Below are 23,607 nucleotides of genomic sequence, written 5' to 3'. Positions count from 1 at the left end.
ATTCAGCCTATTAAAATTGTATTACAAGACAACAGTTTATACATTCTTTCATAATTTCGAAATCAATTTATTCTTCGCCGCAACAAAACATAATTTTATTTTTCTAAGCAAATTAATTATATCGAAACTTTAATTTACATATTTGATATGTATTAATCAAGAATTCGATCTAAAATTTTCTAGATTCAGCAAGATTATTCTATGTATTAATATAGAATTCTAATTTATTCTATTTCCCACAAGAATCAGGCAATATAAGAAAATAAAAATTTCCCAAATACCGCATGAAACCAATTTCCATAATCCAATTTCCAACACATACGATTTCGACGCTTGTAACGTACTAACTATTCTTTCCATGAATTATACATATGTAGCCGAGTTTCCAAATTTTATACTTTTATTCGTGAAATATAATTATACCTATTTTACATTTTCATCCTTGTAATTATCCATTTTGCATTTTTATTCGCGAAATACATATACATGCTTTACATTTTCGTTCACAAAATATATTCACGTATTTCAACTTTCTGTCCACAAACAAACTGTACTTGCACATTATAAAAAGATATATGTGTACACATTTTTTTCATAACTATATACCCGAGGCGAATTCCAGATGCAAACAACGCATGGTAAGTTTCATTCGTGACAACGTACAGAGTACAGAGACGAAACTTCTAAATAAAGGGAAAGAGAGAAAGAACAAAGGAAGTCAAACGCGGAAAGAGCTTTCGCAAATTCGGACCATATGGAAGATCGTAAAGGGGCGACAACTCCCGACCGCCCTCGCTATTCAACAAATGGATATTGCCAGGAGTGGGACTTATGCCCTGCTGGTTGTCAGTAGCCGGCAATTCGTGTACAAACAGAGGGAGACGAGTCAGGGAGGAAACGAGCAACGCGGGTTGAGAGACGGTGGGAGAGAAGAGAAAAGACTGGAAAGGGAAGCACGAAGGGGTAACGGGAACGAGGTGAGGTTAATGGAGTGGAAACAAATTTAAAAACCACCCTGTGTGGAAAGTGCCCCTTCCAACCCTCCCTTTTCCGTGCGGTTACGTAGAGTTCGCCGGCAAGCCCGCGGATATGCGCGCCCGCAGGTAACTGTGATGCAAGTTACTGTGAGGTAACTATGTATTTACGAACCTGTGTATACGGGAGAAACAAACAAGCCGGGCGTTTCGTATACACGTAGACTTCCGCTTCTCATTGCCCGAGGAACACAGTATCGCCTTGTCTTAGTTCCGCCGCGCAAACAATCTTCCGGCGCGAACGTTACTGCGCGATAACGACGACGACGACGACGACGACGACGATGAAAACGACGACGACGACGACGACGTTGCCCGAGAAAATTGCATTCGTAAGTATTATCGTGCGCACACGGACGACGTGTTTTCGGAGATAGATCGTAATAAACCACCACCCCGGTGTGTCGAGACGCAAACCGGAAATCCGACGTCGCGTCGGTTCCTGAGAATGACAGCAAACGTGTAGCATCAACAACGTGCAGAAAAATTGCATTGTATATTGTAATGCTGGGATATCAGACAGCTTTTCGTTGGAACTTTTTTCATTTTGGAATAATTCTACGACGAATATCTAAATAAATATAATGGCAAATAGGTCCTATGACTCTGATCAAAATTGGAATGTATATTTTTGTAATAATTAGAAAGATCTATATTTATATTCTCTCTCTTATATAGAAAATTTTATCTCAAACTTTTCTACATTTTTTTTAAATACTATATGATTTTCAACAAAAGCTATTATAATAAAATCAGAGACAGAATGCTGTATAGCTTCATTATAATGTAATTCCAATGTAGATCTTCACATTCCGCGAATATTTAGTTTCAAGAAGAATCCGTCAAATATACACAGAAAAAGCGATAAAAACGCACTTCACTCCATTCGCTAAAAATGTACAAACGACGCGATCAAAACTCGTTTCCGACCCGCCGAAGAAATTCTCAGCCGACGAAAGAGAAAGAAAGAGAAGAGAATCATTACAGGAGAGAAAAGGATTTGCCATTGTGCGTTTTATTCTCCCGCGAGGGAGACAAATGGAAGACGGCGGAGGAGGCTCTCACGGAGAAGAATGAATAGTCGTCGATCGGTAACGAGAGAGGAGTAGATGCATCGTGCGCGCCATATCGATGCATTCTCGCGGCCGTACGCGGTTTAATATAAAACGATTTTACGAGCCGAATAAAAAAACCATTAATCACCTCCGATTGGACCATCGCGAGGGTAGGCAGATGATGTATAGGGCTTAACGTACAATAAAGGACTCTCGCGGGAACGCCGGCGATAGGTCACGGCTTACCGTCGTTGCTTCTATCGTTATTGCGATACCATTCGTCGTCCTGAGAGCGATCGGTAGGTCACCGAAATACGTATTTTAACGATACAGAAAGAAAATCCGGAAAAGAATGCGTCATGCAGAGAGCGTTCAATTAAAAACAACTATAAATTATTAACTCCTGATGTTTTGTGTGTTATTAATGTATACCGAATTAAAAAGAAAAAAAATATATAAAATATAAAAAAAGGAATTTCTTATTTATTGAAAAATAAATTACTCTTAAAAAGATTTTACTTCCAGAAATATATAATTATGTTTAAATATTTAGCTTATTTTCTTTAATTACACGCGTTTGAAATAATCAGAAAACCTCTTATTTTTGAAGCCTGTAATAGCAGATCATAAAACTCACACGCTATTTCTGATATTTAAAATATTTATGATAGATCGTTTTTTTTCATCTGAGATTATTCTCCGCGTTCATATGTATAAGTTAAACATCGTACGTGGAACAGACCCGCATCAAAGAATGGCAATGTTTTATCGACGCGATAAAACGCGCGGCGTGGCCGCATACGGAGGAGACCCTCGGAAGAGAAAAAGGATGATCGCTGACCAAACGGAATGAAGTCAGGGAAATGACATCGTGGATCCCCGGGCAGGCACAACCAGGAAACGCGTTACCCGCCGAAATGGACAGGACTTGGAGGAGCACGACGGTTGTTTTGACAGAGGTTATTTTCCGGGCGGGCGATCTCGCAGACTCGGTATACTTTGGGGAGACACTACCCTCTCGTTTAAGACGACGTTACGTCGGCCCTTACGTAGGGTGCGCGGATCACATGGTGGGACATCGCACGTTTATTAGACAAATATGTCCGGTCTTATCCCTCGATTACCGTTTTGGATAAAATACTCGGCGTCGTCATTCGTGCTTCCCATATCTTACAGTAGTGGCTCGTAAGAAAATTTCAGCTTAAGATATACGATAGTCGGACTATACTTTTATCGTAGAATATAATAGAAGATATATCTCGTGTCCGATTACGATCTCTTATTTCGACATGTTAAATAATCCGTGTTTAATAAAATGACATCGTATCTTATATTTTAATATGAAAAATTTAGAATCACAATAATATTATTAAGTGTATGATTTGTGCACTGATTTGTTTAATTTTAAATCAAAAGTCTAATTTTTCTCTGACAACAAAAATACAACGCGCGTGTTCCAATTCCTTGAATCCAGAACTCTCTCCCACAGACAACCGCAATATAGATTATAACTCGAAATAAGAATCAAGTGGGTGGACTAGCGCTTGACTGATCGTGAAAATGACGAAAGAGAAAACAGCACGTGTTCTCCTCGAGTGAGATGATGTAATGACAGGTCGCGATATAAGTGGAAGAGAGCGGAACACGAGGGATATGATCTAAACAGACCTCGTTCCCGTTAAGAAAGTCTCGAATCGTGATCACTTTATCAATATACCGTGAGTAAGAATTTTTCCCACTGATTATGCGTCGATTCGGTTCCTTATGACAACACCCGATATTCCGATTCAACGCGCTCGATGATATCATAAGGTATATTAAGATATGTTATTGACGCGCCACTGTTTCTCGCGAGTGCATCGTCGAGAATCAGATGTTGCGTGCAATTCTGTTTGCTTTTCGCTTACGCAACATTGTCGTGATGTCAACGGCATACATATTCCACTCAACTCTGCATGTTCATAAAAGATATTCGAACCTCAAAGAAGAAGCACTTACCTCTCTCTCGAGAATAAAGCAAGACTGTTCGAACAGAGATGTATATATAAAGAGAAATCTATGTATCATCAACAAATATCATATTCTTTCAAGCATTTTTTTCATCTTACTAAAACTTTTAAGCTCAACAATATGTAATTTGCTATGTATAATCAAAAGTCAAATGACGTCAAAAAATCGATTATTAATCAATTAAAATCCATTAAAATATATTGCCTTAAAATAAATACCTATTTATATTTTTGACATTCTGACGTAATCAAATTACTATGAAATGTGTATAGGTTTTCATTTTTATGAAATAAAGTGCACCTATGAATTTATTATAAGACTGCAAATTAGCATAAACATTAACGATGAAATAATTATCGATAAAAATCGCGAAAGCATGTAACTTTCAAAAATAATTTTTTGCGCACGCGTGTATTGATCGATGCACTCTACACGAGCATTAATCGATGGAAAAAGAGAAAAAAAAAGAAGAAAAATCTTGACTTCCGTTTGAGATACGAAAGATGTGCAAGCTGTGTTGCTAATGATAAAAGCAAATTTTTACGTACGTGCTATGCCAAGTTGTCTGTATCTCACGCACGTGTACATACATATGTTTTCTTAAATCCGTTCTGGCTCTCTGTCTCTCTTTATCTTTCTGCAGTTAACGATGCGCAGCAGCTGTCGACAATTGCTGGAACGGCCGACCTTGTGATGTCCGCACGAATATATACGGACAGTTAAAATCGCGGCGGCAAGTTAGATGAGCGCACGGCTGCGGATGTCGCTTTTAACCCGCGCGACGACGGAACTCGCAACAAACTTGAGGATATTACGTACGTATCTGCGCGCCGGAGAAGACTATATTCTGTAAGAACCGCCAGGAATGATTCGTTAAATACATGCACGAGGAATAACGTCGACAGACGAAAAATGCGGGATTTAATTCACGACGGAGAATCTCGTGAATAAAATACCTTAAGAGAAAGTTACATTTCCTCTTCCCGTTTTTCATTCTGAAATAATCTCCGCTGGCTACAGATTGAAAAAAAAAGCGCAACAACTTACGATATTTAAATGTAGCAGAGCAAAATATTTTATGCGACTCCGAACCTGTACTCCAGTTTGATATTTTTTCCTCTCTCGTCTCTCGATTTCTTCGAGAGGTTCCGCGCGCGTTTTACTTCACCGATGTTAGGTCCGTATTACATTCACCGTTCTTCTCCGGCGCGCGACGTCGAGCAACAAAGTCGACGGCATTAGCCAGGTGCGTCCGTTCCGGCCGAGAGATAAATCCCGGCGTTCCGGATCCGCGACGTCGAGAAATAGTTCGCGCGTGCACTCTTTCTCCTATCTTTTCTCCCTCTCTCTAGGAAAACGACATCGGCGGAGCGTCAGCGGCGCAGTTCATTTCACGGACCTCCTGGCTCCTTCCGCGGAGTTCGACGTACGGGAATAATATAGGGGCGGCGAGGAAAACTCGCCCTCTTCCGAATGAATCTTTTGCACCTGGGTCTGTCCCCCAGGGGCTCCATCCCGGCGGTCGATCGCGCGGAGCAAGGGAGAGAATCGACGGCAATCTATCCGACTGTTTTGTTGTCCCGCGCGATCCAAATAATTTACAAGTCCATTATATGTATATATCGGATTTTTTGTCCTCCACTTTCGAACAATCGTTTTTGCCATTTTTGTGAGTTTTCTAAGCTACCGCCTCGTATCACGAAACCTAGAAGATATTTCATTTTTCCGCGCGCTTCTATAATATACATTTTTTAAATTTTTGAAAGAATATAGACGCGCTAATTATTCTATTCTTAACGAGGCGTCTGAAAAAACTTGCATATGATTATTTTTAAAAATTTCCACTTAAAAATCATATTTAAAGGAAGGATTATGATCGCGCGAATATTCTTTTTTTAAAAATTCCTCGAAGATATAACGTCAGCGCGTAGTCAGTTCATGAAACTCGACCGACGTCGAAAAAAGGAGGTCGAGAAGAGCGACGTGGCATGTCAGGCAGTGTCGCGTCATGTCACTTCATGTTACGCTTCGTCACGTCACTTTAGAAAATATAACGCGGCGATTCTCACGTTCACGAAGAGGGATATTTACCGGAACGAAACAGCGCGTATACCATCTGACCGATTTCTCTCTCGTCTCGTCAGTCGGGCACATATACGCGCCCACGTGTTCGTACGTGTTTCCACATGCGATATCGATATAATATAATATATTCCACCCGATGAAAGAGACAAAACGCACGATCACTCATCCAATCCGGTCCAACTGCTGCAAATATTACACGGAACGCTGTCATAAAAATTTTGCATCAAAAAACTAAGAAAAAATCTGTCTTCACTTTTCAAAACATTTTTCCGGCGTTATTTTTTTAAATAATCGCAAACACGCTTGTAAAACGCAATTTTCTTCAAACCGAGCATTTGTCGTTCTTACGTTTGGATATACTTTGTATTTCAGTATCGATCGAAGCACGCGAGATACGCTGCTTCCTCCTTCTCTCTCTCTCTCTCTCTCTCTCTCTGTGCGACTTTTCCGACGCAAATTCGGAATAACCTCGGAAAATGCAAGCGTCTCCGGGAGTGCACACTCTGAATATAATATAACTCCCGCAGCACGGGGGGAAGCTTTTCTCCTACTCCGACGAACCAACATCTGACTTCTCGTGTGTCACAAAAGAGAGAGCTGCGCCGGAAGCCCGTGTGTGCTCGTGAGGCTCACGGGCAGATTTCCGTGTGGCGCTTCGTTTGAAGTGGTCCCAGGTCCCATTCCAACAGTCAGTTTTGGTCTAGCCCCAGTGTAAAGTTCGACTCGATATATGCAGATGCGCGTCGGGTCTATAAACGGCTCTATACACGACTACTTACGAATACATCGAGTAACGTTTTCAAGCTTAGCCCGCATTCGTCTACGTAAAACCAACTAATCCTAAAATGCACTATCTGCGGTCTTTTTAATTTGAAAGTTTAATGTATAAAAAAGTATTGACGTTGAACAATTTTCTTGTATCGTGAAAGCTGATGTAAAGCAAATTTAATGCAGAAGAATAGTAACTAAACAAATTCCAATATTTGTAAAATTAAGAAAAAATATGTAAGAAATGAGAAATAAACTAGCTAAGAGAATTATTTCTCGATCATCGTTACCGAAGCTATCGCGATATTTCAAAGTTTTACGATATATCATTTTCTCTCTATATTTTTCTATCATACTTTCTACTAAAATCTATTTTTTTAATCTTCGTCGAGATTAGAATTAAGCAGAGTATATCACACATGTGATATTAAGCTAGGAGAGATAAATATACAAGAACGGGTAAAACAAAATAAACGGATAATAGAGAGGAATACATCAGCCGTGAAAAGTATTCTCGTACATGTGCATCTTCTCAAATCGTAAGACAATTTCTCGTAATTCCGTAATTAGCTTTTCTCGCTACTCCACTCGTGTGTATCAAACCGACCAAAGGAAAGCCTGTTACAAGTTGACATAGATATACCTTTATCCTACGGCGGCTTACGCTCGAATGCTTTTTGGGGGTAGTGTACCGATTCAGCTGATGCACATTATGCACACAGCGCGCATCTCCCGTGCACGGGCTAGCAAAGCCCAACCAACGACGACGCCGCTGATGCGCGACACAGCTTGCGTAACGCACACGCACGGCCGCAACGCCACGCCACGCCGGCTGACCCACATGCGCGATCTTTATTTAAACTGGTTTCCTCTTCGGCGTCCTTTAGACCCGACTTTCGTCTGTGCTCCGGTCGCCAGGTCACCGGATTCGAGCGCGTCACTTTCCGCGAGAATTTACAGCTCGAAAAAGGTCGGTTCGTATAATAGTATAATATATATGTACCAAGTGTCTCACAAATTGATTAATTATTCGAAAGAATATTGTCTGAATAAAATCAGTATTTTTATATGATTTACATACTTATACAAAAAGTCTCCTTCCTTATATAATATGCATTATTGCTATCCCCCTATTTTTTTTAGTTTAATAAGAAAGATTTATGATAATATATGCCTATTTTTGTTCTTTATCAAAAATAGAACAGATATTTTTTACAATGACATAAAGTAATGTTAAAAAATGTGATGGAAATAATTGCGAAATGACTCGACTCTGCGTCGACTACGGTAAAGTTCAAATTTGTCTGCGGTCGACTTATGGAGCCGCAAGAATTTCAATTGCAAATACCCGTCGACTTTGATACCGAAGGGAATGACGAGCCGCCGAGACGAGCGCTTTTTAAGCATCGACGCGAACCCGCCTCGTCGAATATTCTTGTTTCTCAAACGTGCGCAAAGTTTGAATAATATGGCGCAGAGAGATAAAGAGAGATAAAGAGATAGGAATATAGAAAAGAGAAACAAGAAGAAGAGGAGAGAGAGTAAAAAAAAGTAGCACATAGAAAGAGCAATGCGGAATAAAAATGCATCATTGCATTTCCATCGATTTCTCCATTTTCATGTCGACCGTATGGACTATGAGTTCTCTTTAGAATTGAAATATAACGATTAACGAACAATAAATCAATTGTAATTTATAATTATAAATGTTACTGTCTATATTTAATATCCTACACATTTTATCCATTCAAATACGACGACGAGATGAACATATATTTCATTTTACAAATGTGAAAATATTAATCAAAATTATATTTCACCATTTCTATATATTAGATTCTTCTTATATTATTTCTTAACACGTATACTCCTCCATATCTTTATTTATCATAATTCAGAACATTTTTATGCAGTGTGCCATGATAGAAGTCATATTATAAAAGTCACCGAATTTTTGAAAATGATCCTACATTTGTTCAATAATTGTTTAATATGAAAATATAAAGTTTAAAAGGCATTTCGATTATATTTCTCCATTATTCAATCTACTCATGTTAAACATAGACGTCTTTGATAGCCCGTACAACGTGGAGCGTAAATTCGCAGGGTGGGCTTTGCGCTTATATAGTCTTCGTAATTAACGCGCGTATTCCCGCAGGACTCTCGGAGCTGTTACGACCGATATACCGTTGTCGCGACAGCGCAGCAGATCGGAGAGACAACTTTGTAACCAGCCCGGTTGTTCTCTCTCGAGAAGACGCAGCACGAATTCTCGGGGTTCTGCAACGATGCAAATGCGCGTGGTCGTATTCCCAAATCGATCGCGACAACGGCGACGAGAAACGAGCGAAAGGGAAGCGGAAGAAGCGTCCCGTTGAATTTCGCCGAACCGGTTCTCACCATCCCGAATGAGTAGGTGGATTCTGGAGACAGTCGCGAAAACTATGAATCGTCGTGTGTGTGTCTCAACGTACAATTCCCAGGAGAAGGTACCGGTTCCTAAGGAAACTACGTCGTCTCGCGGTTCGAGCAGTCGCGTCATCGTTATGCAAACGTTGAGTTTCCACGAATCAGGCATCCGAATGTCAGGTTTCATAACATTCACGATTCCGGAGAGAAATAAAAAAAGAGAAAGAGAGGGCGAATTATTAGATGGCAATCTATTAGAAAAAAGGTTGGACTTATTTTGCTCGCAATGTGGTATATAAATTACATCTTTTATTATAAGAAGAAAAGGGAACGAAGAAATATTGCTCTTTGATGAAAAAATTCTTTCTCGCTCGATTAAGGAAAATACATCGTTTCAATAATGAAAAAAATAATACTTTGCTAAATCAAACAGAACAAATTCATTCTAATAATTCATCCGTAATAATTCATTCTAATTTCATATTTTAATATTTATGTTTGATTTTCTCATCGTGTATTAAATTCTTTTGAAATTTAACGGAGTACTTTTGCAGAAAACGTTAAAATATCATACTGTATTTTTTGTCGGCTTTACCGAGAATTAAAATTAAAATTAAAATTAAAATTTAAGATATTATTCCCATCGAATTTTCCATATTCGCATAAGCGTGTCGGCTTATGTACAAAAAGTTTCTTTACAGTAAAAGTTATATACCAAAGCTATACTTCGTTAAATCTAATGCATGAACACATATATTTATAATAAAACTGTGGCCACAGAAATCCACGTTTCTAAATTCTGTCCGGCGAACTCGGGGGAGGATCTGTTAATGCAGCAAGATTAACAAGAGCCGCCTGGTCAAAGGGTGAGCGACTCTCGTCCTTTAATCACAACAATACCAAATGTTACTCGACGATAACTGTATTAGGCTCGATAAAATACCAGACTCGCACCCTCTGGTTTCCCGCTTGTTTGCCAAGCCGAAATGTCCCGCGGCGCAAACATTCGCGCAGATCGTACAAGCCTCTACCTTCTTTTCACCCTTTCCGCCCTTCCGGAACTCACGGTCGCGCGAGTAGCATTACGGGATTATTGGCAAACGGAAGCTTCGCAGGCGTCTCCCACATATATCGGAAGCAATTGCCTACATATTTGATGAACGACGGCTATAGAATGGCGCGCACGCATTACCGTCACCTTTTTTAACATCGTTTCCCTGCGGTCTCATACGAGCCCGCGTAAAACCCTATTTTAGAATCAATACTTTTCGAGGCGAATATCAAGATTTCTTTCTCCACACAATAGGCGTGGATATACGATATATATATATATATATATATATTTCTCGTCTATATGTACATATATTTCTTGTGCAGCACAATTTATTGCGGTAAAATGCTCAAATGCACACAGCATGCATCGCATAATAATAATGTAAACAAAGCTTGAATTATTAATAAATTATTAGATTTCTTTATGCAAAATTTCTCGCTTCTTTGGCCATGGGTTCGACCAAATACGCAAGTCGCAGCCATTAACAGAAATTATCGACAAATTATACAGTTTGCATAATTTAAAATGGACGCAATCAGTCGAGGTAATATCCAGTTATTAAACGAAGCGATACTGTGCGCATTGCTTTTATCGCCGCATATTAATTTAACGTTGGCTACTCACCGAGTTAATGGCTGTCATACTGCTAACTCGACCTGGATCTGTGTCCACTAGCCCGCTGTCACTCTGCAACAGAAACAGGAAAATAGCAAATTAGAGCGGAAAGATCGATAATTGCTATTTCATTGCTATTTACATCGTGTTGAATGTCGAGTAAATTACTATCGCGTGTTAAAGCGTATTGACATTCAAAAGGAAAGAAAAAGAGACATTAAGAAGAAAATCCTTTCATGTCGAGTTTTCGAAGCGCAGAGGCGAATAATTTTTGGATGCAAAATTGCAAGCGACGCGAACTGTTAATAATTTCGGAAATGCAATATTGTGGAAAGTGTACAGCATTCATATGAAAATTATTCGCGCTGTATCCCGACGTATTCAAAAGCTGAGTGCACTACATCATCCGCTATGAAATTTTCTGTAATCACTCGCCGCTAGAACTGAGTTTCATCAAATATGTGCTGTTTTCCGTGTTATTGCTGTTAGTTATTGCTTTATGATGGATTAATCGAGATCAAGCTTCGAATTTAAGCAGATAGAAAATGTGTCCAAAAATCGAAATAAAATATTAATGTTAGGTACATCAATTTCATTTCCTTCTTTCCAATGATTTCAACGCGTTGCAAATTCATTATTCTTTCACATATAAAGAAGATATTCCAAAAATTGCATTCTATACTACAATACAATATAATTCAAACTGCTTAAGTACATGGAAATATGGATATCGAACAGATATGAAACATTTCAAACAAATACATTGAAAATTCTGTGGCATTTTTCTTCGTCGTCATTCAATGCATTAGACATTCTTTACATTCCGCGTATATTTTACGAGGTTCGACTGTTTCTTCCGCTAACGTTTCAATCTTGCGAAACGTACTCTGGCCGAATTTATTCGCGTCGAGAATTTTTATCCTTCGATATGTCGAAAATGTTTCGAGCTTGCCATCGATCAATCGCAACGGATCTCTTCCAGCGAGCACCAACATAAACAGAACTGCTGTAGTGAAAAAACGACGGTCACGCGACGACAAAGTCAAGTCACTCCGACGAAGAAGAGAAGAAACTAAATGACGACGAGAGAAATCGATAAAGTGGCCTTCGAAAGGGTGGAACGAAGAAATACTACAAAGAGTGATGACGACGGTGGCGACTACGAAACCAAAACGAAAGAGCCGACGTGCAAATGTCGTTCTGAACTTTGATCGTAAAACAGCGGCAGACTTCTCGGGTGGGTGGAGCATCCGTTTTGAACCGCTGCCAAATCGGTTAAGCGCGAATAAATTTCCGTGTCAAACTTCGTACGAACGAACGAATGCACGAAGGAGCCGACGCGACGGTTCCGCGTGTCGGGCAAGGTTGGACGCGCTACGAAAATGGGACGATGGCTTTAATGTTTGGATAAAAGAGAGCGTCGAGTTGTAGTTAAGTAAAAAAAAAAGAAAGAAAACGAAAAAATAGAAAGAATGCACAAGTCAATGTCCTCTAATAATAGCGATTGCTATATGCAATTCGTAACGAAGATATAACTTTAGAAACATTTTGCTACATTTTTAAATAATATTAAATTTTGGATAATTTTATAAATGAGCAAAATATTGATATTATTAAAGCTTCTTTAAATAATTATTATTTTTAAGGAAAATCTATTTAAAAAAAAATTTAGACGAAAAAGTGTTATTCCATAAAAAAACAATTTTATTATACTTATATCTCTAAAAATATATTTAATTATAGATTTATATGCAATACATTCACTCATTTGTTTTTTTTTTCTCTCAATTATATTTTAACAGAGCGTGCACCGCGCTTTCGTACACTGGCCATATAACAAACGGTATAATAAAAACCAAAGGCGCGGCACATAGGGAGAAATTTCCCCCGAGTTATTCCGTCTCGAATAAAAGCTCGGCTTACATATTGTTCTAACGAGCTGAGAGCTTGCATATATAATGAATAAACAGCAAACGGGAGTTTCGCGCTACGCCATTACGCACAAACGTTACGAAACGCGTAGCAAAAAGACGCAACTGTTGGTTTGTCTAACAGAAGCGGACGAAGGGTAACCGAGGCATGACGAAGATTTAAAGGTGTCGTCCCGGGGCGCCCGAAGAATACAAAAGTCGTGGAGCTCAGTCTGTTGGTGACTAAAATAAAATGTCGAAAAGTCGTAAAGCGTATTATGACCGTCCCATAATTTACGGTGATGCGAAACCACCGTCGACTCTTCCGCCACCGGATTCGTAGTTGTGCATGCATGTGCACATTGTTTCACTCTGCAATTTTGCCAGCCAAATCTACGACAATCTCGCCAATTAGAAATAGAAATATTTTAAATAGCATTTGCTTTACGAAAAGCTTATTTAGTTTCAAACTTACTGTTAATTTTTAAACTACATTTTTTTACATGCAATTACAAAAATCAGAAATTTTATTAACACCCCAAATATTATAGATATATATATTTGAATAATAATAAATTGATAAAAATATTGCAAAATCAATCAATGGAAATTAAACAAAAACACATTAATTACGCTTATTTAATAATCTCTTATCATAGTCGCTCCATTTGTATACGCAATCCGGTGCTAATACAAGTTTAAATTCAAGATTCTGTGTTTTTTGCTAACCACTCTAACTTAATTTAATGCATGGGTCGATGAGATTACTTTTTCTTGACGAACACGTCAGCGAGGATTAATGTCTTCGATAAGTAAAACGCAGGCCAGCGCGCGATCATCCTAATTTCGACGTTGTTTGGAAGAATCGATTCGACAACAATCCATCAGCGATCCTGCGGTCAGACCGATTATGCAGCGTCACGAAGCGGAATGAGAATCCTAGAGCACGTCAACGCCGAGCGACATATAGTGAACGCGAAAGGTCGTCGGAGCTTCATTATGCTCTGGCTCGACAATCGGGTGGATCGAAGTTACATGAATGTTATTAACGTTGTATCTAAATCCCTGAGCTATCCTCCGGAACGTGCGTATTCGCTTCGCATTGCACATGGAAATAGACACGATATATGAATTAAGCGAACGGATGATGGCTAAAACGCGACACATTCCTCTCATCCTTGCTTAAAAATTTGTGAATATTCGTGTATCCGATTCGAGGAATATCCACGAGAGTCTCCATAGTCGTGCGATGAAGAGATTATTAAAAAAATCTTTTTCCGATAGTCTAATTTTTAAACGACTGTTCTGTTAAAAGAATAAAAAAGTGTAAACGATGTGGAACAATGAATAAAAATGGCGATAAAATCAAATTCTTAAGATATAATATGCAGAGCAATAATGTATAAAAAATGGCAATGATTAATTTAGATCATCGAGCGCAACAGTTGTAACTACGGGAAATCTGAATTAATCGCACATTCGTGAAATACGAATCATTCCGGATTGCTGCAAATGAATATCGGGTAACTCTGTGCAAATCTCGTTCGTGGCATATCCAATATTCGGAAATCATGTTTTCCGGGTAGCAGATTATACAAAGCAAACATTACAGCATTCAATATTGCGTAACACTCTCCGATTCACGAAATAAAAAGCGTTAGAGTTAATTCATCATCGCTTCTTATTTAAAAAAAATTAAAATTATTAAGAATGTTATAATAATTGAGAGATGTAAAAATTAGTATAACTGTTATTATCACACCAATTCAACAATCGTGATATTAAACTCTGGTTCGTTTACTCAGCGAGCTTCAAATCGAAACGAACGTTTCCAGTAGAGCGGAAAAGAACAAGAGAAACGAACTATCGCCATTTTTCAATATTAAGAAGGCCTTATGGATGATTTAAATAAGCTCGAGAAAGCTCAGCAGTATGCGGCTTGAAAAGTCGGACTTCTTCGATTTATGGAGAGACGTCAGAGACAGCTTAGAATCTCTCTTTACGCGCTCGCATTTAAACCTCGCTCTATCTCTTCGCTGTTTTTTTTTATTACTTTTTCCTGTATTCGTCTTTTCTGGTTTTTATCGTTTCTCGTATCACACAATGATTGAACACGCGAAACCGTAAAAACTAAGTTTCACTAGCATAAGACTGATCGAAACCGCATTGTTCAGATAAGAAAGGACGACTTCATTCGATTCTCCTAGTAATCCATTCATTCCCTTCAATGACATATAAAATTTGATTTTATTTCTCCGTAGGAAAAACTTTACGTACACCATTATTCAATCAAAATGTTCAAAGCATAAGAATAAGCTAAGCAAACGAAAATCATGTTGACATATTGGAAAAGATAGCTCATTCTTCTTTGAATAATATTTTTCCTTTTCATATTTTGTAAAGATTATTTTCAAAGCTTTATTTTATTTAGAAAAAGAAATGTCTTTTATCTTTATCAAGATCTTTTTCAATTACTTTATTATAGTCCGACGTAATTTTATTAGAGTGTAACCGAAAAAATATACTCTATTAAAGCAACCAACGTAATACTTTTAAAACTGCGGGGCAGAGTCGTATATATTAAAAACTTTTGGAAGTGATGACGGAAAGGACGACGTTCCGGCAAACGGAAGTACGAACCGGTGATTGATGGCCGACCGATTGTCGTCCTCGCTGTAGAGAGCAAACACGGGATTCTCGATAATTCAACGATGGTTTCTCGACACGCGTGACCGTTAAAAATAGGAAAGGAGAGATTAAGTGTGAGGATAGTGAGTTGTCCGACATCGAATAACAAGAAACTGCAAAGCCTCTATGAGCAACATGATGAAAAGTGGCTCCTTCCTTTTGGAGTGCCCTCGTCTTCACAGTTCCTCACGGTTCCTCACGGGTCTTTAGCGCATAATTAAGCAGCTCCGCGTCATTCGTCACAGACGTTTCACCAGATTTTAATTTAAAGTTATGATTCATAACGGAGTCAGCGCGGCTTCTCGGTCGAAGCGCGTAAAAGAAACGAGAAAGGAAAAGCTTCTTCAGGAGAAAGCTCGGCGGCCACCGAAAAGAATGAAACACGAGGAATAGTCTAGAGAAAACGACGAGAAGGGCAATAAGAGAGAAAAAGTAATGTAAGTTCTTGCGGACTCATATATTTGCGAAAAATAGAAGTTGGAATTTTAAAAATTTGTGCAGATCAATAAGAGTAAAAAAAACGAAACGGTAAACTTTCAAAGGAAAATTCAAGAAAAGAATTTTAAAATATATTTCAATTTTAAATCTAAATTTTTACTAAAGAAAAATTAACTGTAAACTGACGGAATATATTTCTATTATCGATTATTTTCTTTGTTTCTCTAAACTACAAAGTCATGAAATTATTTCTCGATTAAGATTTTAAATATGAGACAGCTGCATTGTATCGCGCAAACAGTTCAATAAGTTTACGTCTCGAAAAATAGAAGTTAAATATGTTACAGATATGCTAAATATATTGATACACTGAAAAAAAGTTTGTTAAATTAACAAATATTTAATTCAATACGTTCACAAAATCATTTATTTGAAACAAATAAATATTTATTTGATATAAAAATACTTATTTGATATAAGAAAATCCTTTTCAAAACAAATAAATATTTATTTGTTTCAAATAAATGATTCATTTGAATGTATTGAATTAAATATTTGTTAATTTAACAAACTTTTTTTTCAGTGTCACGTCCAAAGAAAAGAAAAGAGAGTAAAGCGAAGAGAGTACAAAGGACAAGGTCTGTATGAAGGCGGAGATGACGTCAAATATTTCGATGATTCGGACGTTGATTAACGCCTCGTAAAAGAGCACTGCCAGTTATCGGATTCTTTGGGACGAGACTTCACGAGACTCAACGTGATTGATTGATTCGGAAAACAATTATCGACGTGTCGCGAGACATAAGCACGAGGAGAAATCCACTCTCGACCGCGACCATAATTAGCAGGCGCGCTGCCTACACGCATAATACAAAATGATCGAATGTCGAATGATTTATTATCCAATTACGACCCGTCGGTATTCATAAGTGCGCGAATCGGAAAACGCGCATACCGAAATACATCTTGATGTAGAACGCGATTTGTTGTCGCGGCTATTTTCAGTTCGGCGATGCTAAAAGTTTTGAGGTCGTTGCGCGCGAAGACATCGACAATTCCGTCGATTCAGCTGTCGCTTTCAGCATGGCTTCGCTTTATTTTTAATGCGTCGTCCGCTTGCCAAGAATTCGAAAAGTACCACTACATTTTTTCTCTAACATAAATAATATTAAATAGGCGCTAAAATAAAAGGTGATGGTAAATAACACACTCGTGTTTCAGGCACACCTATGAGATGCGCGTAAAAGGAGTACGACTAGCGCAGCGAAGTCGTTCAGTAGAAAAGTTGCAGACTAGTCAGCCGGCAGTCAGCCGGCCGATCGGTCGTTGCGTAACGAATACGAAGAGCTTCCAGCGCGATTTCTATGAAAGTTTCAAGTCTTAGCGTCACGTTATAAATCTATATTTCTCTGTAAACTTATCATGAGCTTAAAAAATAAGAGTTTGAGCTTTCATGCTATTGCACTATATTTAAAGAAAAAAAATGTTCTCCAATTTTATGCTTAAAATACCATATTATATATCGATATATATTCACGATTATAAATTATTATATTTTAACGTTAATTACCTGTAATATTACGACATAAACCAACTTTTACAGAAAAAGAATGATAGAATGAAAAGGAATTTATAAATGAATAGTTGTACCATTTACTTATTTCAATAGTATAGCTCCTTTGAGGCTATAAAAGTTAGCGTTTCGAAATATTTTTTGAATTAAGTAAGTACTAATTTCCATGTATTTCCGACGAACTTTACAAAGTTCGTATTTTACATTGTCAGAAATTTAAAGTACACCCTCGAGTATGCCGCAAAATGAGTGTAGTTTCCAAACAAAAAACGTAGTTATATTTTGCCGACTTACTTGTTCGCGCGAAATAGCAAGGCAAATTCTATCGAAGCACGTTTGTACGAAAACACGGAATTAGTATAACGTTGTCGTTATCTATATATATATATATGTCTCTCTCGCTTGTTTTCGCTTTCTCCTGGCGCAATTTCGTAATAAAGCAGCCATCCGTTAACGAAGGGAAGCCTAGGCGATGTGTTTTGCCGCCAACTTCCGCGCGAGAATTAATTTTCCTCCTCGGATTTCAGTCCGCGTAGAATGAGAGGATCCCGCGGGTAAACGATCCCCGGAAAAGCAGGCATTACTTACGCGGAGACGTACTGCTAGTAGCCGCGGAACAGCGGAACAATGAATCACGACCGACGAGACGAACTTAAGAGATTCTCTTTCTCTCTCTCTCGCGCGTCACCGTGATGATATTCATTGTCATGCTAATAACGTATGCAAAGGAGTTATCATCCGTTCCTTTTACGTTCCTTTCAAAAAGTGTTCCTCTTTATTCACGATCTAATATTTTTCCAACAACGTATACATGTGCGCATAAGTTCGTGATAATTTTGAAGCATCGCATCATTGCATAGTCATTGCACGTGAATTTAATATCCGACACGCCATAAATAAAAATGCTTTATAAAATCATTCGACTATATGTACATAGCTATAGCTTGATAAAAAAAAGAGAAAAAGGAATGACAATTTAATTTTTTAAATTAAAAGCATGAATATATGAATCTTGCAAAATTGTGAAAAATTTGAATAATTTTGAAAAAAGGCATATATTGCAAAAAATTGTTTTAAGACAAAATTTAATTAAATATATTTAATATCTAACAGATACATGAAGATTTTACAAGTTTCTTAAATAAGCTACTATAGTTTCTTATTAAATTGTCATTAGAATAAAATATTACAATTTATAACTATTTATTTTTGATAATATTGCATTGGAAAATAACTTACACGATACATGAAATTATAATCGTTTGATTAAGTAATTACTCGAGTATCAAAAGCATAAAAATAATGAAGTTTCATATCTCGAAATGAATGGACAGTTTGACAATAAAATTTTGAGTAGAAATCAACAAAGTGGAAATCAATTGAGCAGAAATTTGTTACATCCCCTTCAACTACTTGTTCCTTCATTTGTTGTAGAGAACTTCTTGACAAATTGCGCGCGACCACTGCGTGTTTAGCTAAAATGTTGCGTTTCTTCCGGCTTTCCCTCTCCTTCGCCCATCGTTCGTTCTAATGCATAAACAGTGTAGCGCTGCTAGCGCTATAGTTTGTAAGTCCAAAGTACTAAGAAATTACAGCTACTCGTATAACGAGAACGGTTTATCGGTTACAGCAGGAATGAGGTATATCGCTATTGCCACTCCCGACATTCAATTTAACTTTTAACGCGAATCGATAACACGTTTTTGGCACGCTATCAATTACGTAACGTTTACCGTGTCTACCAATTACCACGGTGATTATTTGCGTTTAATCTGGCTCGACGGTAATTTCGAGAGCGGGGTGTAAAAACTATAATTGAAAGTAGCAAATTAATCCCCGATATCCGCAAACACAGAATTGTGTAAATACGAAATTGTAACGTATTCGCCTAATGATGATTGGTTTGCAGACTGATTAAACAGTCGGGTTTCTAGAACGGGGGGAAAAGAAAGAAAAGAAACACGAAGCGGTATTAATCCGTAATTGCTTCAAAGCGGCAGTTACGCAATATAAACTGTGGAATGTCTGATAGTAATTTCCGCATAAAACTACCCTGCAAAGTTCTTAAATTCGTTCCTGAAGCACAACGGGCGGTGTAATTAAATAACGAAATTTTCTGCGTTCCGCACGCTTTATTACAAAATTCCGCTAATAATTGCCAGATATTTGAATTCACAATTTTCCCCTGACGAGTCATAACAATCAAATTAATTTAAACGTACTCGACGATTATGAAAAAATTGTTGTTTGATATTAAATACTCCGTTTCTCCATTTAGCTAATTAAAAAGCTAGCGCTTCGTGTCAAAAACCATTCATTCTGTAAAGTTCCATATGCAATCTCTTCGATATTGTCACGACTTTCGATGTTATCGATTAGCGGACTCACACAGTGAAATACAAAAAAATACAATATCATAACAGTGCTCACGGCAAAATTTGTACTACACAAAATTTCAGTTGCAAAATTAAACAAAAACAAGCCATTAAAATAATGTGTTCAAATTATAAATGATAATTACAATTTAATATAATGTTACGGAATTCATATATAAATCATATATTCACATTTCACATTTGTAATCTAAAAGTAAATAATTGTGCCAACGAATTATTCTTCAATCTAATTTTAGTACAATGTTTTTTATTAGACTTGAGCAAGAAAGCAAGTGGTTTCTTCGGGAAAACGCTGATCGATATTCCTCAAAAGCTCCTTGGCACGTATAACTAGTTTCTGTATCGTTTTACAGAAAACACACGACAGTGACCACGACAATCGTAAATGTCGACATCGACGAAACTACGACGTGGAGCTTTCAAGTGGTTACACATTCACAGCGACGCGTCATTCGTCGAAATGACGATAAAGTGGCCCTGCACCTGTTCAATCTATAATTTGACGGCGTTCGTGTGCGTGTTCTGCGTAATGCGTGGCAGTAATATTTATACACAGGTGCGTGCGAAATACCACGAGAGTTTACGCGATGCGTCAAGAGAACATCTCTGTGCTTCATGTATGATTTCATCGACGCGACGTTGCAAAAAGACTTATTTTTAAAGAAAATTTTAAAGAGAATGTGCTAAAAATAATTTTACTTTAAAATTTACCTCTCTACTTCTCTAGTCAAAAAATACAATGCAGCTAATTAAAATTCTAGTACTGCCAAAATTTTTTAATAAAGAAATATTAATATTTAATACAGTTTAATCTTAAATATATATCTCGTAGAAAAGTCTTAAGACAATTTTACCTATAAAATAATAGCTTGTAATTTTCTCGATAAAAACATTGAAGGAGGTAAAATAACAATTAAATTTTAAAAAAGCTGCACAATCCGAAGCGCACACCTTTTTCTTCTCAGCGTGAAAAAGTGTTTTTCGCTTCTAGCAACGTAAGCGATAAGTAGTAAGCGACTACGCGCGTCGCTGAACCTCATAAATTCTAGAAACGATGACCGAGCTTCCGGCCTTTGCGCGACACATCCGGACGAGGTCATGAAAAGAGCTCGGTAACGTCGTAGACCGATGCGCGAGCGACACGTAACCTCGTGATAACTACGCGATAGAATGTTCTCTTAAATTTCCCAGGTGGATCCGAGCGTACTTGCTTTCGCGACGTCTTTATACGCTCTACTCGGCACCAGCGAATACCTCTACATCCCTATTCAAGCGCTCTCACAAGGAATCTAGCAGTCCTTCGAGGATAAGCGAATATCGAAGATGTTACACGACAGAGAAAGAGAGAGAAGAAAGGTTTCTTTCGTCTTCGAAATATTATTCGTGAATATACTAGCTGTGTGTTCGTATTTTTAGAAGAATTTTGCAAATGATGTTCTGCGAGATCCGTAAAAAGATTTTGCGCAACAGTTAAGTGCCACGAACGCATAACAGAATGGAATGCAGCGGAAATACACACATCTATCTATTTCTATGAGAAATAACAGAGACACATATACGCGATAACATTCGTCTCATCTTCTGCGGCGATATTGTTAGCAGCATGACGCAAGGATTGGCTTCGCATTTTCGAGTTGTAAATTAATCGTGGACTATAAGTTAACATTTATGAGACGTGAAATAAAGTGTCAGACACTTATACATTTATACAGATTGACACAAATAGTGAAATAGCGCATTCATGTTATCCTCCACCAACATTCTCAAAACTTATAGTATATAATCTTTGAGAACAAATACAACATTATTCTGTAAAACATTGTGTTATTTTCGTGTTATTCGGTATTATTATAGTTCGTAATTTCAAAATTGAAATAAAAGTAAAATTTATGAGTCTCAGCTGCTACGTGGATGAAATACGTCATTAATTCCTACATCGTAAAAACTGACAATAGCGGCAGTTGCGCAAAATAAAAAACCAAAAACAAAAAAAAAAGCATCACGTGTGAACGATATAATTCACTTTGTAACAAGCTATAATCTCATAAAAAATGATTAATATACATTATTGCAAATGGTTGATGTCTAAAATCCAAAGATTAAGCGAGCGTTTCGTCGACGACGTAATTCCGATTGTAACGAGACTATATACGGCAGGAAGTTTCACTTATCCGGACTTTTGCGAAAAATGCAGAACAATGTGGCATGCATAAGAGTCGTGACATGTGGAGGCAGCGAAAGCACGCTAAACCTCATTATACGAGTTATGACATACGACAGGAACGAGTCACGCCTGCTGGTCTGAAGCGCGCGCAAGAAGGATGCTAAAAAACGTAGAGTGGACAGAAGGAAAAATAATAAAGTTTATATTGCCAGAGACAGAGAAGAGCGAGAGAGAAGAGAGCACGCGGTGACTCCCAGCGGTATTTATACAAAGACTGGAGTGCCGCCAAAATCATAGACCTCTCCATCTTTCTTCCTTCGTCCCGCTTCTCGTCCCTGTTTCCTCTTTCATCCGGTGTCTCGTACCTACCCACTTATCTTTCTCCTTCGTCTATCTATAATATATATCTATTCCTCTTCTTCCTCTCTCTCTCTCTCTCTCTACAGAATCAAGGGTACTCAACACCCGTGGAAAGGTAGATATCTAGCCTTGGCTTTCGCGCGGCAACTCCAGCGAATACTTCTGCTGCTTTATTTGTCAACCACTTCAAGCCCGGCAAACTTACCAGTCGAAATTAAAGGTCCCTGCGGATAACAGCTAAAATCACCATCCAAAACTATTACTAGTATCGGCTGACAGTGTATACGGCAATAAATTTCATAGTTTTTTCTAAGATAAGATATACGAGAACATAACGCATACATTTTCTTGCTTATAACGTTATAATTCAAATTGTGTGACTGTGAGATAAAATATCATATTCATATTAATATTTGAATACTTTGTAATTGTGTGTGTGTGTGTGAATAATTTTCAAACTTAATTGTAATGCATAAAATTATATAAATACTAAATCAATAATTTGCACAAAAAATGTGTAAACATATTAAAATATTTTTCATATTTAAAAATAAAATTCTCATATCACTGTTATAAAACTATCTTCCAACAATTTTATACTAGAAAATATTGAAAATATATTTTATTTTTAGATAAATTATATTATCGTGCACAGAAATATAATTGCTCAGTGTGAAAAATTAGATACAAGTCTTTGCTACATAAAATCAATCATGTTATAATAGTCTCGTATTTTCTCACATACATATATAAATGTGTAAAATTAATTTCATAAATACTCAAGGAAACTTCAATTTATGCTTCTGAGTGGACGCGCATCTATACAGAAGTAATATTGTAAGACCATTTGAACTATAAAAATCGATACGATACGCTAGATATCCAATTGGCCACGAAGATTTCAAAGCAATGACTATAGCTGAGAAGGTTTTCTTCGGTGGTTATCGTGGAGGGTCTTAAAGCCGAACAACCGACATGCCCAATGTATTTTGATTTTATCAGTCTTTCCTTCGATAATTCGCATCGTTGCCCAGAACCATTTCTAGAT

General features: G+C 37.6%; 1 protein-coding gene across 5 annotated transcripts in view; it reads right to left on the bottom strand.

The window, feature by feature from the left end:
* The window catches only part of LOC114936466 (uncharacterized), a 283,336-nt gene that overhangs the window by 194,088 nt on the left and 65,641 nt on the right, over window positions 1-23,607 (bottom strand). For all 5 annotated transcript variants that reach the window (XM_085486143.1, XM_085486139.1, XM_085486140.1 and 2 more), the window contains one exon: window positions 11,040-11,102. In XM_085486143.1, coding sequence (XP_085342269.1) covers window positions 11,040-11,102 — 63 coding nt within the window. The remainder of the gene's footprint in view (window positions 1-11,039; window positions 11,103-23,607) is intronic.

The sequence above is a fragment of the Nylanderia fulva genome, unplaced genomic scaffold (assembly GCF_048542155.1).
Source record: "Nylanderia fulva isolate GAGA-0341 unplaced genomic scaffold, ASM4854215v1 Scaffold40, whole genome shotgun sequence".
NCBI classification, from domain to species: Eukaryota; Metazoa; Arthropoda; class Insecta; order Hymenoptera; family Formicidae; genus Nylanderia; species Nylanderia fulva.
This window is presented reverse-complemented; position numbering and strand designations above follow the sequence as displayed.